Here is an 11,730-nt window from a genome sequence, read left to right as displayed (position 1 = left end):
ATACATTTTTCCATACATCACAGGCCATTCACTCCCATTCAATTCCAAACAACTCCTGAGACATCTGATTTGGTCGTAAAGGTAATCCATCACTGTGAACGAGAGGCCATCAAACGTGTCAAGCTAAAGCAAATTTTTTTCTGGTTCACCACATGTCCGATTTCTGCTTTTACCTCTCTAAAATAAAAGTTTCAACCACCTTGTTTGTGGTTATGTTAGGACCTGCCTTCTGTCAATCACAACTCATTCTGCGCTGGACTACTGATTGCTGTCTGCCTCGACGCCTTTATTGACTGATTGATTATCCTAGTGGCCTTCTTTTTTCTGATAATTGTTTTGTTTTTTTCTCCTTGATGTGCAACAATTTTGGGAAGTCATACATTTTGTTTTTTTCTGACCTTGTCCCTGCCTTATTGGAAAAGCTGACTTTGGTGCAGTGTTGACAGCTGCAAGGTGGACCTGGCAGTTGCATTCAAATTATGTGCTGGTCTCCCAACATGGCTGCTTGGGGGTTCTAGAATGCTTCTGCAATGCCTCTATTTCACCCAGGCCGCGAATTTTGACTGCATGCACCTTGTCGTATCTGTTTCTGCTTGAAATATGAACCAAGCCTTGTTGTTTTGAGAGCCTTAATGCTTTTGGAGTTAGAAAGAATGCTCAATATGTTCAATAAATATTTCATTTTATTATTATTCTTATACTTTTTCTGTGTGTGTGCGTGACGGAACATAAACATTTTACTACTCCAACTCTCATTAGTTAGTATTCCACAATTACTGGTCAATACTGAAATTGTGAGTAGAATTTCAATGAGCACTCTGTGGAGCACTAGTCTCTCTCGCTCTTAAAATATCACTATTAAGTTTTACTAGTAGCCTCTTTAAAATTATCAACAATTTATTTTGAATAAATTATAAATGAATTAAAAAAAAAAAAAAAGACCAGCAGGAAGCTATATGCTAATATTTTTTATTTGACAATGGTGGCTTCAACAGTGGCTATAATGCAATAATAGTTTGGCTAGTAGTGACTAATTGGAACAGTAACTAATTATCACTATTATAATTGTTACTATTATAATAACCTACTATTACTAATCCTTATCACTGATCCTTCAGACTGGATTAGTTACAGTTGAAATCCAAACATTACCATTCTCAGTGTTTCCTCTGTAATTTTATGCAGCTGTGGTGCTTGGGAGGATAATTCTAGTTTTGTCCCATATCTGTTGCTGTTTGGGTCTACGTTATTTTTCAGGTTGGGGTTGCAGTGCTAAAAATGTTATTCATTTTAATCATGATAAAATCATTACTTCTAAAACATTTGGACTTTTTTCAGTTTTTCAGTTCAGATGATTGTAAAACTAAATTACAATGCTAATTTTAATTTAATTTAATTTAATTTTCTCTAGCAGTGGTTGTAATTTCCTTTCTGCTAAATTAATACAGAGGAAACACTGTTACCAGTACATGACACAAAGACAGCTGTGATGCACATTCATAACATTCATATGATTCAAAAAGAAAGCTATTTCATGTGCAGATAGTAAAAACGGGAAAGTATGTGAAATATGTATAAACGTTTCTAGGAATACTGAAAAATTCAACTTCTACTAAATAATAAAATATCAAATTCATGATAACAAGAATGGTTACAAGTTATCTTTTCAATATAGAAATTCTATTAAATTTGCAATAGCGCTCAATAACAGTGGGATTAGTCACTAGTTACAAATCAAACAAAAAAGTATTAGTGCCTACCTATATTTAGCTACTAGTAAAGTCAGGCGAATGAATGCTCAAATGTCATTCCATATCAGTGAATGCAATCGTGATGCACAAAAAACGCGGAAGCGAGTCAAGTTTGGTATCTTGACACAGACATCTCTGGCCAATCCAGAGCAACCGTGAATGCTGCTAAGGGGGAGAAGCACAGAAGTGACCGCTAGCTTCATGTCAACGATACAGGCATTACTGAATTAGTCAGAACGGGCATCTTTGAGGGAGAGAAGGGGGCTGCTGGAAGGGATTTGGAATTAATCTCTGTACATGTGAATCGATCTATATATTTTTATCGATTGAGGTTACCCAATTTAAGGACGAAAAGCTCGGGAATACCAACATCAGCTGTAGTAGCTAGCTACCGCCATCTCTCGCAGTCTGAGCGATCGCCGTGTCTTCCATACCATGGGAAACGCTGCCACCGCCAAGAAGGGCAACGAGCTAGAGAGCGGTGAGTTGGGACAGTTGCTTGGGATAATGATGTTTTATGGTATGATTCGGTGTTGTCGCTTATCAAGCGTCCACAAACTAGCTAGCTAGCCCGCTAACACTGAAACTGGCAAAGCACTGTGCTATCTGGCACCCTCAGTAAAGCAGGGGAGGGCCAACATCCCCCGCACATTCATCCCACCAGCGTTGTAAACATTCGCCCTTTTAGCTGCTGTGCGATAAAATACCATGCAACGAAGTGGTTGTGATTTCTCATCTGCAGATAAAATTAGTTGAAGGCCTAGCTAGCAGTAGCAAGAGACCCCTTTGGTTGTTGTCATTGGAATCCCTTGGCTGTAAGTTAAGGGGGCATTGCCCGTGTGAACCCTGACAGCTAGGAGAGCTGCAAAGCAAAGTGTATCGATACATTCCATATTGATAGATTTACACATTGAAAGCCCTTTTAAGCAGGGAATGCCGACTGGATCGCAAGTAGAATCAAGTTTGTTGACCAGATAGCAGGCTAACGCTAGCTATGGGGGGATTAGCCCTCAGAAGGCCCTGTCATTCCATCGCCCCTTGATGGTAGCTTTCCTGGCCTGTAACAGTTACACACACAGTTAGCCGTGGCGTGTAGTCGCTCCCTATGGAAATCCCTGGCTAATGGCTAAAATCTCCAGGCTAGCACCAGCGAGCCTCCATGCGAGGGTCGCTTGAGGAAAATGCAGCCAACGCTCTGGTGTCATCCTCAAATACATGAAAAACAATCAGGATGTGGTGAACTATGGTTGCAGCCTCTTATGTTGTATGCATAACTAGTTATATCAGCTGCAAACTTTGCAATGATGGTGGTGATCTTAAATATGTAGCAATAAATCACAAACCCATGAGGAGTTGTTAGAAATAACTATTCATTTTTACTTGAAGACTGCGTGGGTCTGTTTCTGCCTCAGCCTTCACCACCACATTTTATTCTCGGCTGCATAAACAAAGCTTTCCCTCCGTGCAGCACAGTGACCAAATATGGTGAAGAAATGACAAATGCCCTCTTTCCATTCATAAAACTGGGTCCTACTACAAGTCTTCCCAACATACACACAGACACAGACACACACACACACACACACACACACACACACACACACACACACACTGGAATTATCTCACTCGTTTTTTTTATTTAGAGCCCTTTTAATCTTGCTGTGGTAACGGTCCACCTAGGCCCACTTCTCACACACAGTTTGTCATTGACTGGAGCAGCTTGTCATCAGACCTTCGTCAGAGGATAAGGGGTATTACAAGCTTTGAAAGGTTTGACGTAACTAGGCCTAGGCCAGAGTTAATTTGCGATTGTATACTTTGATGTATGCAGCTGATAATCAGTGAGCATCCAGTGTTATAAATCAGAAATGTTTCCCTATGCCTAATGTAAGGTGTTAACATTACGGCAATATTTGCTTTTTGTCGTATCTGCTGAATTAACTGCATCAGGTCCTAGGTAGGCAAAAATAATGGCTTACAGTTAGTCAAGTTGTTTGTATTTTCAATTTGCACCAGAAATCCTCTGCAGCTTTCAAGCACCTGCATATACACTCTTAAAAAACATGCAGAAAACTATCTGTGGTCAGTTACGCACTCGGGTTGTTTAAACTAGTGTCACTTTATGATGCTGTGAATATGTTCTGCTGAGATTTATTGGGTTATTGAGAGAGACCAGGCACAGTGAGCATTGCCAGGCAGAGACACTCAGGGAAACAGAGATGACCAGATCAGCAGTGGCTCCCATATTCCCAAGCATTTCTTCTGAGTATAGTTATGATCCCTGGATTCCCCGGCTGCGGCTGACTGTTAAACCTGGTTAAGCTGACACTGTGCCCTGAGCTGCAGATTTGTCTGGAGTATAGCTGCTCTCACAAGACGACCTGGTTACCTATATATGGTACCTGTGTGCACTGTATGTGTCTCCTGTATGTGTCTCCTTGTGAGCTGTCCTAACCACCTTGCCAATATCCATTATGGAAAAGCCACTACAGCCACACTTGGATAGGGAGATGAACAGTTGTTGTCATCACACCTACTTAATTTCATTATGCCTATGAATTGTGTTTCGTACTGAAACGTAACAGGACAAATTAACATAATTCTACTGTGTTTTGCTTGTCTGGATTCTGGCGTTGCTGTCAGGAAGGCCTGGCTAATTGTGCTGGCGTCAGACTGCTTCATTTGTCCTTTCAGGTACAACGTGTTGGAAAAACCCTTGTGCGTACAGAGGGACTTCATATTTTTCAACAGCTAAGATTCTCTGATTGGATAGGGAATATCTAATAGCCTAACTGTTAAAGTCATTTTGATTGGTGCCCTGTAATGCATCATGATTTCAAAACTACTTCAGTTTAAAGACTGAATATCAAGGTAAAACAAAAAGCCCTTAGGGATGAGTTTCAGGAACGTTTATGGGCAGACAAGGCTTCCACTTTGCTTCTTACAATGTTTTTTCTTCCCCCAAGTATTCAGTGCTTTTTATCCTCTCAATCTGAACTGATATGCACGACTGAATTTCTGCCACATGGCATTTTGACATACCTGTTTTGTGAATCTCTGACACTTTGACAGTAGACAGTCAGTCTACATTTAAATTCCTCTTATCGCAGAATGTCAACTCTGTTTTCTTTCCTTACTTCTTGTTGCTTTATTCACTACATATGCTTCATGTGTGTTGATCTGATATACTTGTTGTTAAGTACATAAAATCTATCTATCTTTCTCTCTGTCTTTTTTTCCGTATCATCCCATCCATGTGGGTGATTGTTCCTGCAAATCGTTGGTGATCAATAGAGACTTTTGGTATGCTCATTCTTCCAAAAGATGACCAAAATGGCAGAACAGCATTGGTCTCATTGTGATAACTTGCTAGAGATGCTTGCTTTCTTGTGTGCTTTGATAATAAGTCAATGTTTTTGTCATCCACATTCTGTCATTCTGGATATCTGCTGTCTGCTGTGTTCCCCATGTAATGTTGGTTTGTCCTTGCTTATCATTTTAATGCCGTGTGAGTTTCATAGCCTTCCCTAAAACAGTATTATAGTACAGAAAGTGATGCACAAGAGCTCAGTGCTCAGAGAGATCTCTCCTGTGATTTCTGAGAGATTTTTTTCCCCTTCCCTCTGAATTACTAAATAACAAGAAAAGAAAAATATACTGAGTCTCTTTGCATCATTTCTTACTAATCTGCCTGTCTTGGATGTTGTTGTTTTGTGTCCGTGTTTTGTCTTATCTTTAGAAACAAAAGATGTGATATTTTTAATATCCCATTTAATATTCTATGCAGATGAGAGTTTGACTTTGCCCGTGTTTTCCTCCGTTGATTTACAATTTAATTTCCATGCAGTTTCTCCCTTTCCCTTTCTAGCAGCATATCTAGTAGCATTGGTCTTTTTTGCCAGTTCCATCCAAAACCCAAATATATTTCTTAAGCCAATATTCCAGTTTGTGTGATAAGTAATGTATGCTAACTGTGTCTTGTCTGTCCTCCCTTTTAGTGAAAGAGTTTCTAGCCAAAGCCAAAGAAGACTTCTTACGGAAATGGGAATGTCCACCACAGGTGAGAGTGATGAAAAGCCTTGCAGTTGCAGTTAACGTTTGAGGTAGCTGCGTCCACAAAGTAGGCTAACATACTCTGTTATTTCCACAGAGCACAACGTGCCTAGATGACTTTGACAGATTAAAGACCCTGGGCACCGGCTCATTTGGAAGAGTCATGCTGGTGAAACATAAAGGAACAGAGCAATATTTTGCCATGAAAATACTGGACAAGCAAAAGGTCAGTGGCAGTGTGCTCCCTGCTTAGCAGCTTATCTTTGGCTTCATGGGATATTTTCAAGTAATAATGGAGTGTGCCTTGGAATTTTTGGGTTTCGTGCAACTGTGCGGTGACATTACAGGTTGAGTGCCACTGAGGTATTTATGTTATTGTGATCTGATTTTGTTTTTTCTACAGCCAAGAACCATCTGCTAGGCTCCTCCCAAAATTGACATTATTGCTTGTTGTTGTCTGGATTACTGGGTTCTTTTCATAAATGAAATGGGATGCAGCTAAAAAAACAAACTAACAACATTCTCGATGTCGGTCTGTTGCTAGTATAAGTGACATTTGCCTGCTTTTTATGACTTTTTATCTATTAGGTGGTGAAACTCAAGCAAATAGAACACACATTAAATGAGAAGAGAATATTACAGGCTGTGAGCTTCCCCTTTCTCGTCAAACTTGAGTATTCGTTCAAGGTACAGTGTCAATTTCTTCATTTAAGTGTTGAATTTGTTTTATTCAATTGTCAGCTAGGTATTAAGTGTCATTTTACTTTTCTCAGGACAACTCCAATTTGTACATGGTGATGGAGTATGTTCCAGGAGGAGAGATGTTCTCACATCTAAGACGAATTGGAAGGTTCAGGTGAGTAATATTATCTACCATCAGCTTGTTGCACAGTAAATACACGGTGTCATCCCAAGGAATGCGCCCTTGATTTAATCTGTTGTTTGCTGCTGTTTTGTTCTGTGCACATATCTTGACTGATTAGCTGTTTAAGATTGCTTGTGTTTTTGGCAACTGTGAACACCATTGTCTCCCTCTCCTCTGCAGTGAACCACACGCACGATTTTATGCCGCCCAGATAGTGCTGACATTTGAGTACCTCCATTCACTAGATCTCATATACAGAGATCTGAAACCTGAGAACCTTCTCATCGACCATCACGGCTACATTCAGGTGTGCTATGACTCGATGGATGAATCCATAATGCGACTGTGTCATGGTTGTCAACGCTTTGCCTATTTACAGTATGTGTGCTCCTGACCCCTAGGTGACAGACTTTGGATTTGCCAAGCGGGTAAAAGGCAGGACCTGGACGTTGTGTGGGACACCGGAGTACCTGGCACCAGAAATCATTCTCAGCAAAGTATGGAGGTCCTATAATGTTGAGCTCAGTCACACATGTCTGAACAGAGAGATGGAACAGATTATGTCAGATGTCATCAGTACAGGAACTGTATAGTTTCCTATGTCTGTACTGAAAGGAACAGTCCACCCTAAAACACTTGTAACAGTTAAAAAACAGCTAGTGACGATGTATCTTTCTGGGCCCACTTGTTGTTTGGTGGTGTATTTTTCTTATTCCCCTGGATAACTGGCCAAACGTACACAATGTGACGCCATGTTGAGGTTTTCCAGCGCAGCTACAATGGAGTTTGACAGCAAAAAATGTTGAGTCATCTAAAACATCAACAGTAAACATCAGGTTTCTTCAGTGTAGGTTGTGTTCCTTCTTAGACTCATGCAATCCTACAGCAAGAAATCCATCATAGAGCTACTAATTTCTCCACTGAAAGTAGCCTAAGTGCTAATGCAGTGCATAATGCATAATGTAATGCAGCCACAAAACATGTTGCATTCTGAATAAGGGGCACAAATCTCAAATCATAAATCGATAATATCTCACAGTGTAACAGTATCCAAGGGTGGATTTTTCAAAGCGACTGTTTGCCATGACAAAGACTAACCCCGTTTTTGCTTTTTCATTATCATTTGGTCCAATTTGGGAGGTGGGAGGCTTCGGATTCAATGCCCTACAGATCTGAAAAATCTCTTTTAGTACTTTAGGAAGTTATACATTAAAAGCAGCTGGAAGTCATAAAAGTGATTATGTTGTATGTAAATATGTGGATCAAAAACAAGCACACTGTCTATGGAAATTAGTTACCTTTTGTTTAATTTTAAGTCAAATCTTGGTTTAATTGTGTTTGCTTATTATGAGTAGTAGAAGTATTATATATCTGTCCTCTTCATTCTTTTTAGGGCTATAACAAAGCTGTGGACTGGTGGGCCCTCGGAGTCCTCATCTATGAGATGGCAGCTGGCTATCCTCCATTCTTTGCAGATCAACCCATTCAGATCTATGAGAAGATTGTGTCTGGAAAGGTGAGCAGGTGTTTGTATTTATACATTTCTGCACTAAGGTCTGATTGGAAACGGGTATAAAAAAATGTTCTTTACATGAAAATGCACTTTCTATCTGTAGTTGTCTTATATTTTAGGAAAACGTTAAGTATATGTCTTGGTGTGCATGTACAAAGTTCTCATATGTTCACAGGTGGGAAGAATTCGAATTACAAATTTTAAAATGAAGCCAAACTTTGATCCTTGTAGGTGCGATTCCCGTCCCACTTCAGCTCCGACCTGAAGGATCTGTTGAGGAACCTGCTGCAGGTCGACCTCACCAAGCGCTACGGCAACCTGAAGAACGGAGTCAACGACATCAAGGGCCACAAGTGGTTTGCCACAACGGACTGGATCGCAATCTACGAGAGGAAGGCAAGACACTATACACATTTCGTAGTGACACCAAACAGTATTACCCCTGTAAAACCCAAGCTAATTATTTATTGATTTGTTGATATTGATTTTTTTTTGCTAGTGGTAAAATTCCTGGCTATGATGCTGCAACAGTAGTTTTTTTTTCTGGAAAGTTATCTGAAGATGGTTTATCAGTCTTGTTTTGTGCTTGTGCGTGATTAACATTATTTGCAGGTGCATGTAACATGTAGCATGTAACACGGGGCTTGTATGTTTTTGTTTGTGTGTTACTAGTGATGCACAACTGACCAATCAGAGCTGTTATTTTCACTTGGAAATCGTCCAGCCCTGGTGCTGCCTGTGAGGCATCTGTGGCACATCCCATGTACTAGGGATGAGAATGATAATGCATTTTTTCAATTAATCGAAATGGATATTTAGCCCGGGCTTTAATCTCATTGATCTGTTGATCTGCCTAGGTTATTGTACAGTCATCATCTGCATTTATTAACTTCAGTCTGCCCTTTTCTTGTAAAATGTGTCCCTCATCCTGAACTCTCTTGCTACGATTTGGTACAGGGCTAATTAGTAAATTCCTATTTCAGCACCATTCATTTTCATACCCCATTTACTGTCGCCCCAGTGTTTTAGAATAATTATTGCTTTCAGAATAAATGCTTCCACTAGAAAAATATAGTGGGATTCTGTGATGTAGAAGTAACATAAAAAGCAGAATTGTCAGCTAGAGGTGATGCATAAATGAGGAGGCCTGTTTATTTGTTTTTTTTTATTCACCGCTTCTGTGCAGAGGAAAAATTATTAATTTGTTTGCTTGTTGAATGCTGCTTTATGGCGTTCTAGTGTTACACTGCAGGTTTATTGCAGTAGGCTATTATTTAGGCCCAGTTTGGCCCTCTGTTTATTTTGCTTTTATGGTTTTCCAGATAATACATGTTTTCTTAATAATTGATTAACGAAATAGATGCTCTAAAAACTAAATATCCTTTTTGGTTAAATGATCAGGTTAATTGAATTGGAATCTTGGAAGCTAAATCTACAATAATAATAATATTAATAATAATAATGATAATGCCCGTCCCTACATGGAATTACATTTTTGGGGATAACCATGGCACATCTGGAGCCTGTCTCTGTGTGGCTCTGTGCACATACTTCTCTTTATTTATAAAACTTCTCTTTATTTATAAAACATGCTAACTGCTGTCCTCCCATGTAAACTAAAAGAACATTTGAAGTGGACTGGCAACTTTGAAGAAATAAATACACAAAAGCCTTATATTTGTGTCATGTGAAGCATACCTCTTAAAATGTGTTTTTCTCTTGCAGGTGGAAGCCCCATTCATACCAAAGTGCAGAGGCCCAGGGGACACCAGCAACTTTGATGACTACGAGGAGGAGGACATCCGTGTTTCCTTAACGGAAAAATGCGCAAAGGAGTTTGCAGAGTTTTAGGACGTGAGAACGTGGATATATCAGGGCTAAAACACATGAAATAAGGGGATCTTTGCACTCTTCTAAAGACTTGGGATGGAGCAGAGACCATCATTTTTCAAATCTACTACATAGTCCCTTCATTCCACAAGGCTGAATGAGGTCGCCATGATCCTTGGGTGCCGATAACCTCTCACTGTCACATACACCTGCGTATTAAAGCAGACACATCACCTTTTTCTTTTTTTTTTACCTACCCACTTTGATTTTTTTTTTTTTTTTTTTTTTTACTTTGAAGCAGTTCTAGTCTTGGATGTTGTGCTCCCCTTTTAAAATGTGATATTTTTCAATTTATGAGGAAAAACTGAGACAATGGCCAATATTAGTCCACACATTGTAACTGATTTGTCTGTGGCAGTATGACACACAGTTGTGTGGGTTGTAGGGTATTGCCTCTAGTTGTCAACGGTGTATATTTATGGTCTGTTACAGGTCCACATTACATTGGCTATTGTAAAGTTTTGGCCAGCTTTCAGAAGTAGTATTTGTCCTATGTGCATATCTGTCAATTTTGTAAGACATTTGAACACGTTGAGTGTTTAAAGCATGACCAAATAGAAAACATTGGATGACACAAGAAGAGAGGCTCTTTCCTTTCTTTGCTTTTGCCTTAGAGAGCCAAGTCCTCAGACCCCACAGAACATCCATTCACTGTCTTCTTGGTATTCTGACCCAGTCACAGCAAGCCATCGCAGAAAATGACAAACCTTGTTACAATAGTAAAATGCAAATCTAGTTGTTTGTTTTTGATCCATTTGGATCTGTTAGTTACATGTAAAATTTGTCATTTGGTATCACTATATTTTGTTGCTGTGTCTAACATTATATTCACATTGTCCCTAGATTTCAGGTCTGCTGATAAGGATAAGAGTTTATGGAGCAATGTGACTCCAGTAAATGGAAAAGAGTGAAATAAAATCCTTTTCAGGATTTTTATAGAGTGTAATGTAAAATTGATCAGTTCAATGTGAATAGTGTTGTGGCTTTGTGCCTCAGCATTGTTAGTGAAATCTTAAAGAAGTACACAATTTATAATAATGTATTAATGCAAAGATGTTTTGAAGTCTTCTGAAACAGGAACACAAAACTACAAATTTTCCCATAATTTCCCTGTTGCCGTCCCTAAACCATTTTTATTTCATTCTTATCAAAGAATGTAGATTTGCAACTTATAGGTATGCATATTTGAAAAGCTTGATTTCAAGGTACAGTTTTCCTCACAATACACTGGCTAAAAACAAGACTGCTCCTTTGTATCACATGTAACCCAGTTATTGTTCAGCTCATTACATTATACGTATATGCATTGTTTCATATATGTTTTTATTTATACACATTAGAGATGCTAATAAATTTTATTTTTAAAAGTGTCGAAGTTGTGTACCTTTCCTTGAATTGTGACATTGAATTTATGCCATTCAGCACATTGCCACACTTAAGTTTATTTCTTTTAATGAACGTAGCACATTGACATAAAATTGAACAGAATTACCGGCCAAGTCATTGAAGTAAAATGAACCATTTAGTCTAGAGTAGTGGATGAATATCATGAAGACACACTGTGTGATTCCTATTATTTTAGGTAGCATGTCCATATCAAATGCTTATACATTAATACTGGGTAAATACTGGGTAAGACACTATACTTCAAGGACTTC

The 11,730-nt window shown here is 39.0% G+C and overlaps 1 protein-coding gene across 1 annotated transcript; it reads left to right on the top strand.

The window, feature by feature from the left end:
* Positions 1-1,925: 1,925 nt before the first annotated feature.
* On the top strand, positions 1,926-11,447 carry prkacbb (protein kinase, cAMP-dependent, catalytic, beta b). The gene is made up of 10 exons (XM_071926538.2): positions 1,926-2,232; positions 5,750-5,811; positions 5,902-6,030; positions 6,393-6,491; positions 6,578-6,660; positions 6,850-6,976; positions 7,071-7,166; positions 8,063-8,185; positions 8,414-8,578; positions 9,908-11,447. Exons 1-10 carry the CDS (start codon positions 2,187-2,189, stop codon positions 10,031-10,033), a joined length of 1,056 nt encoding a protein of 351 aa, XP_071782639.1. The 5' UTR covers positions 1,926-2,186; the 3' UTR covers positions 10,034-11,447.
* Positions 11,448-11,730: the final 283 nt, after the last annotated feature.

This window comes from Centroberyx gerrardi, chromosome 13 (assembly GCF_048128805.1).
Source record: "Centroberyx gerrardi isolate f3 chromosome 13, fCenGer3.hap1.cur.20231027, whole genome shotgun sequence".
Classification (NCBI taxonomy): domain Eukaryota; kingdom Metazoa; phylum Chordata; class Actinopteri; order Beryciformes; family Berycidae; genus Centroberyx; species Centroberyx gerrardi.
This window is presented reverse-complemented; position numbering and strand designations above follow the sequence as displayed.

Excerpts from the sequence above, each read along its gene's own strand:
- prkacbb (XM_071926538.2), top strand. The coding sequence starts at position 2,187 with ATGGGAAACGCTGCCACCGCCAAGAAGGGCAACGAGCTAGAGAGCG. Across the intron at positions 5,812-5,901 it reads AATGGGAATGTCCACCACAG|AGCACAACGTGCCTAGATGA; the intron begins GTGAGAGTGATG and ends TTATTTCCACAG. Across the intron at positions 6,031-6,392 it reads AAATACTGGACAAGCAAAAG|GTGGTGAAACTCAAGCAAAT; the intron begins GTCAGTGGCAGT and ends TTTATCTATTAG.